The sequence below is a fragment of the Pyxicephalus adspersus genome, chromosome 3 (assembly GCF_032062135.1).
Source record: "Pyxicephalus adspersus chromosome 3, UCB_Pads_2.0, whole genome shotgun sequence".
Classification (NCBI taxonomy): domain Eukaryota; kingdom Metazoa; phylum Chordata; class Amphibia; order Anura; family Pyxicephalidae; genus Pyxicephalus; species Pyxicephalus adspersus.
In genome coordinates this window covers 51567438-51574175 of record NC_092860.1, presented here as the reverse complement: position 1 = coordinate 51574175, position 6738 = coordinate 51567438, and the positions used below count along the sequence as shown (strand labels likewise).

Genomic DNA, 6738 nt, shown 5'->3' with positions numbered 1-6738 from the left:
TAAAAACTAAAAAAACAAACAATTTGTTCCACTGTATACTTTTTTTCTTAAAACATGCCTAAATAGCCTCAGATATACCATATTTTGTTAACTGTTTACATACCAGAGATGTCTGTATACTGGTATAACCGGATTAATGTGTGTAAATGAAAGGCATGTGAATAGAAAAGGAATGAACTGCTTGAGATCTTATCACCTTTGTAACAAGCTTGCTTCAGCAAATACTGGTCAGACAGTTGTGCTCAACTGCCCATGGCAGGCCTCACATGCAAGGCTGAATGTGGTTGTTCACGCGTAAGTTCTTTTACATTGACACGTAGGTCTATTACAAAATGTATAAAACACAAGCAATTTCAATGCAATTTATAGGTGGGTGAGGACTTTATTAAAGCCAGAAAAAAGGTTTATTATTTTATTTTCTTCCTCCTGCAGTAAAAAGTGATCAATCACATTTGAGTCATAGTATTGTGTGATTCAAAACCAACTAAGATCCTTTTATAAATGAGCCACAAATACTGTAATGTTTAATAAGGTAGCGGAAAGCATAGCAACACTTTTATATAACTAGAAGATGCTATGTCAAGGCATCCTTCATCAATCTAAAAATCAGCTATCTAGTTATTATTATTATTATTATTACATCATAGTATATATAGTATATAGTGCTGACATATTACATAGCGCTGTACACAGTCCATAGTCATGTCACTAGCTGTCTCTTTGAGAGGTTCACAATATAATTTCCCTACCTCAGTCATATGTCTTTAATACAGTCTAAGGTCAATTCCTTAAGGGGGATGCCAATTAACCTAAATACATGTTTTTTTGTTTTATCTTTGGATTGGGTAAACCTAATTTAAAAAAAATGTATCAGTTCTTTTTTTTTTTACATTTTTTGATTTATAAAGGCTCCTATATAAGGTATGATATTTACATGTAATACATTAAATCCGGGGACCACAAAGTTTTATGGCCACTAGGCCATTTATGGGGTGGGCGGGAGCACACTAGGCCGGACCTGCCCTAATGGCTCCGCCCACCACCAGGAAACACCCTCTGAAGTGAAATCACTCTCCTCTGTATGCATTATGGAGGAGAAGGATTTACCTTCGGCGAGCTTTCCCTATTTACCGTGGCGGTGGAAGTATCAATGCCGGCTGCGTTAAATAGGGGAGCAACTGCAAGGGGGCGGAGCTCCGGGGCTTTGGCTCTGGTAGTTCCCAAAGCCCCCTGGCCGATCTGCCGGCAACAGCATTGGGCCGGATCGGCCAGGGGGCGTTAGGCCAGAACTAACTACCAGCTAGGCCGTATCTGGCCTCAAGGCCGGAGTTTGCCAACCCCTGCATTAAATTTATCAATTGCTTACTAGAATTGGGCACTGTTTCCTTGGTACCCTATTATTATTGACAAGTTGTGCAAATATTTTCTACACAGAAAAGTAAGTGGTCTCTTGAAACATGTGCATAAAATACAAGTGTTGCTAAACCATGCCAGGAAAGTTAGGCCAGGTTCTGTGAGTGAAAATGGAAATTTCATTTTTGCAAAAATGCCAGTTTTTCAAGAAAATGCATGAAGATCAAAGAGAAGACAACATTATTATTACAGATTATTTCATTATCATCATCATACAGAAGGTAGGGGGACCTTTACAATGGTTAGTGTTTGTGCATCGAATAGCGGGGCATCTGTCATAGTTACATAGTCAGGTTAAAAAAGATCACAAGTCCATTAAGTCCAACCACTAGAGAAATAACCATACTAGAAACCAACATATCCCAGATAAACCCCAAAAGACATAGTTGATTCGGAGGAAGGCAGAAAACCCTTATAAACCCTGGTTCAACTTGCTCCAACGGGCAGAAAAGTTCCTTGGATGTTCCCTGTATCAACATCCGTTGGTGTTATTTCTTTAAAATTTACCCAGTCATATTCTGTGCTTCTAGCAAAGCATCCAGTTTTTTCGTAAAGCATTCTATAAAACAAGCTACAACTGAGGGAGCCTATTTCACATTTTCACAGACCTTACTGTGAAGAATCCTGTGAAGAATGCCTCACTGTGCTAAGACATAGCAACAGCAACACTGAGAAGCTACTAACAGGGATGACAAAAGCAGAAGTCAATCTCAGCAGATAAGAGCATCAAATCTCTCCCTCAATCCAAAACTGACCAGAACTCAAGGAGACTGGAATTCTACGGTTATATGATTTTTTCTAGTTGTAAATGTTCTCCTCCAGACAAAACTCTTCTCCTTTCCCACCACTGTGTTTTCAGTCCAAACTTTGTTGTCTTTAGGTTCTAGACTATGGCAAAAGCACCTGACACATTTGGATAAATTTTAATTATATATTTTAAGCTCCAGGCAAATATAAAAGGCAATATTTAATGTAGGTATGTATTCATTAAGGTATCACTGAATGTATTCTTCAATGCTGTAACTACCTTTATTTAATACAGTCTTGGTAAAGCCAAGTGAAGAATTTGTGGGAGGGGGAAGCTGTGCAAGGAGCCATTTTGTTTTGTTGCAGTGCAAAAAATGTACTGATAGGAGAAGGAAACAAAGTGAAAAAGAAATTGTGTAGTTGCTGTGTTGCTTCCCCTTTCACTGTGCAGTCACATACTTGGGGCAAGGACAGGACCTGTGTTACCTAACTACAGTAGAAAACATACTGGTCCCCTGCTTTGTCAGATAGGGCTGTGCCATAAATTGAGGATGTGTAAACCTCAGGAGCGGATGCTGACAGATATACAAACCCCCTGGAAAGTAAAGTATTTCTCATATATAGCTGTAGGCCTGTTTAGCTTTAAATACATAGTAAAAAAACTGAGCCCCCAACCACTGGGCCACAGACTGGTAGTGAGCCATAGGCTTTGCCGAACCAGGCCACAGTTCCTTTTCGGCTGTAGTCTTCACAGGAATTGATGTGATCTCTCCTTCAGCCAATCACAAATGAGAGCATGCATGATTGGCTGAACTAAATAATCAAGTGAGGACACCAATCCTTCCTGGCATAGCACAGACTGCAGCCGACCAAGATGCCTGCTCTCCCCTCTCTGTCATGTTTCAGGCTAACAATTTTTTTACTGGGCCATGGAAAAATTTCCTTTCAAGTTCATGCATTCCATGGTGCAAAGGGTTAGGTGACGCTGCTTTATGCCTGTATATAGTAAGTGACTGCACTACTGTCGGAGCTTACAGGGAACCAGAGTTGATAAAAATGAAATGTAATATTTTATTGTAAGTTTTTATTATGGCACACAGGACTATAACATACAAATGGCACAATTTCCTTTCCCATAGGGTATATAGTGAACCTACAGGAAACAGCAGCCCTGAGGTAAAAAAGCTGAAAAAGGTGGAAGTGAGTATTAAATTTACTACAAAGGTAAGTGTTTATTATGGAACACAGGACTAACATATGAATAGCACAGTTTCCAATCCCAGTGTGGGTATATAGTGAGCCTACAGGAAGCAGCAGCCCTGAGGTAAAAAAGAAGCTGACACAGAATGTGAACAGGAGTACTTTAGTTGGCACGGGGTAAGTGTTTATTCTGGTACACAGGACTATAACATTTGTATGGCACATTGTCCATGTCAGACAAGTTGTGAGGGGAAAGTTGTGAGTGTGGCTGTGTAGTGTGTTACACATTGAAGGGAGGGGCGGGGTTTGCAGTCACAGCCCAGCAGCGAGCGAGGTCAGCCCAGAGCACACATTCACACACTCACATTCACGGCTCGTCTTCGGCTCTCTCCTTCATTCGCCGTTTTCTCTGTGCCGGCTTGCGGGTGATGTTTTATGGCTGCTCTGGTCACCCGGTCAGTACGGGGAAGCCCGAGGATTCATTACCTGTGTGAGCTGTGATCCTGCCAGCGTCTCCCCTTCTTCCCCGCACGTTTCCTCGTCTGCTTGTGTTTTCCTTGGGCCCTCCTCTTCAGTCTGAGGAGAGAGATGGCTGCAGACGGAGCGAGATCCAGGTTTGGCAATCTGGGCCATCGTGCCGGAGGAAGCAATAGCAGCAGCCCATCATCCAGCCCCAAGCTGGGCAGGGGGAAGAGCAGGACCCCCCCTCAGTCCCAGAGGCACAGTCCTTCTTCCCCTAGCAGCAAGCGCCAGCACCTCAGACAAGCCCCTGCTTCTCCTGGGCATACCTTCAGGAAAGTCACTCTCACCAAGCCCACCTTCTGTCATCATTGCACGGATTTCATCTGGGGTCTGGGCGGATTCCAGTGTGAAGGTAAGCAGCAGAAATCATACCCTGTGTATATATATATATATATATATATATATATATATATATATATATTCCCCGGTATAATTACACCCTGTCATTACTGAAGCCTTTCCTGATCTCTGTCCAGCAGGGATCACCTTTATACCCACAGTGACGTCCTTACTACTTGCTCATTCTCTGACACTTCCTCCTGCAGAGTGACAACCCGCTGTAAAATCCATTGCAGCGTTGTCACCTAGGTTACAAGCCTTATGACCCCTACTTGCCAAGCGGGACTGGTCTGAAGGAAGCTATGCAGGGTGTCCTTTTGGAGCCTTGACATTGGCAGGGGGTTTCTTGCTTTGTGTGACACAAGGGATGAATGACATTTCAAGTGTAAATAGACTTTAAATTGTACAATCAATGGGTAATAGGAGATGAAATGAGCATTTTTTAATGGGCCGCTGTGGGGAAAATGACATGTTGGCGCACACATAGAGAGCATCTTGGGAAACTCCTCATCCTGCCAATACTGATGCACAGCAACAAATGTGGGTCAATGCTAACCAGCCACAGCTTTGAAATGCTAATTGACACTCTGAATGCAGTGTTGCTCTTAGCATGCAAGGTAGCAGTGCTTTTATTCCATTTTCCTTAAATGATGTTGTGATGCCATGAATGAACAACACCTCTCCTCCCCACAATCCTCTATGGGTCCATTTTGTGGCCACCTTTGCAGCATATTATTTTTTCCTAAGTGATCCAGACTGTGTGAATGAAATCAGTGATATAATCTATTAAACACCTGTTTCCTCAGTCTAGGCGATGGGAATCTTGCAGATTCATAGCCGTCATGTCACGGCGGTGGTGGCTGTTGCTGCAATCCTGTTACAATGAGCTCCACAGGTCATTTTCACTGACAGTTGTGTTTGTTTTGCAAGCAGCCATAGCAGTAAAACACTATGGGAGAACAGATGTTGTTCAGTCTGAGATTTTGTGTACAGAGGTGATCAGATTACTCTTATCTGTTTACTCATTCAATACGATTAACACTTTCAGTGTGGTGTTATCTGTAAATTAGGGTTTTTTTTATGGTAGGTACATAGAGGTAAACCTGCTTGGTGGGAAGGGTGATTGGTGTTTATTACATAGGGCGCTGCTTTTGTTTTTATCATTTGTCATTGTCTTGTCCTCATGCTGCCATTTTTATAATAGGGGTTAGGAAAGGAAATAAGACAAATTGGTCGGTTTAACTCAACATGTTTTTTTTTCTGTTTTGTAGTTTGTGCTGTAAGGCATTTAAATGCCCATGCATGAAATTCTCATTCATTATGATAGGACAATTCACACCAGAATGTTTTCTTGATAGGCTCTAAAGAAAAGCATTCCGCAGCATTAGGAATGTGCTAAAACACTTGAAAATGCACAAATTTGCTTCAAACACCCCCATTGAAATTTGTGGGCATTTGCTTCAAACACCTCCATTGGACATTTGTGGGCATTTATTTTCTCCTATTCTACCTTTTCTCTGCCATATACTTTAGTTTATAAGACCCATATACGTGGTTACAAAAAAGAAAGGCTGTGGGCTTATATAAGTGTTTAAAATTAAAGTCAGTGTAGACTTAGCTTGATTGTCCTTTCTTATAAATGCGAGCCCTTTGCCTACGGAAGGATTGGTGCACACCTGTTGCACTGTGTAGGCAGGACGGTGATTTCCTTATTGATGTCATCTTTAACCCTTATCGTGTCACCTGCTTGTTCATTGGGTGATAAATTCTTTGAATTATAATGATGGTTTCTTGTCCAGTTGAGGGGCAGGGGACAGGAAGTTGAAATGCTGAAGGAGGAAATACTGGTATCATCCTGGTACATTATGGCAGATAGGTGTCTATCACAAAACATAAATGGCATATTCAGATCATTGCTGCATATTCAATTTTTGTTACCTGAAATAATAAGGCATGTGTTTTCGGTAATGTGAACAGTGGCTTCATTTACTATATTCAGGTCATGATTGGAAGAGTCTAATTATCTCAGCAGCATTTGTGTTGATTTTTCTTTTCACCGGAAAACTGCAGGCACAGATTGTAAGAAGTGCTCCAAATGTTGTGCATATTGCAATTAATTACTCATCCACCATGGTTGAGCAAATTGGCAGACTGCTCCTGGTATTCAGCTCTATATTGCATCTCTGTGATATAAATATTCTGTTTACCAGGATTTTAATAGGTGTGTTTTACATTCAGAGACATGACTATGGCTTGTAATTAAACCATGGTTGCCATGAAAGGCCAACAAACACAACTTTGGATTCTTACCACAAATAGTTATACCTGAATCTGGCAGTAACTGGATACTGGGGTGCTGGTATGATTAGCATTGTTAGGACACGTTTACACCAGCCATGTTGTCTGTTGTGGTGTAAAACTCACACTTAGTTAAAATGCATTGCCTTTAGGTAGCTCATTTGTTTGAATGGACTAAACAGTGCACAACAATGAAATAAAAATCTTTAATATGGAATT

At 41.3% G+C, this 6738-nt stretch overlaps 1 protein-coding gene across 1 annotated transcript in view; it reads left to right on the top strand.

Annotated features, from left to right (window-relative positions):
- The first annotated feature begins 3680 nt into the window (after positions 1-3680).
- The window catches only part of DGKQ (diacylglycerol kinase theta), a 94196-nt gene continuing 91138 nt past the window's right edge, over positions 3681-6738 (top strand). The window contains exon 1 of the mRNA XM_072404560.1: positions 3681-4234. Within this exon, the coding sequence (XP_072260661.1) occupies positions 3949-4234 (286 nt within the window). The 5' untranslated portion in view covers positions 3681-3948. The remainder of the gene's footprint in view (positions 4235-6738) is intronic.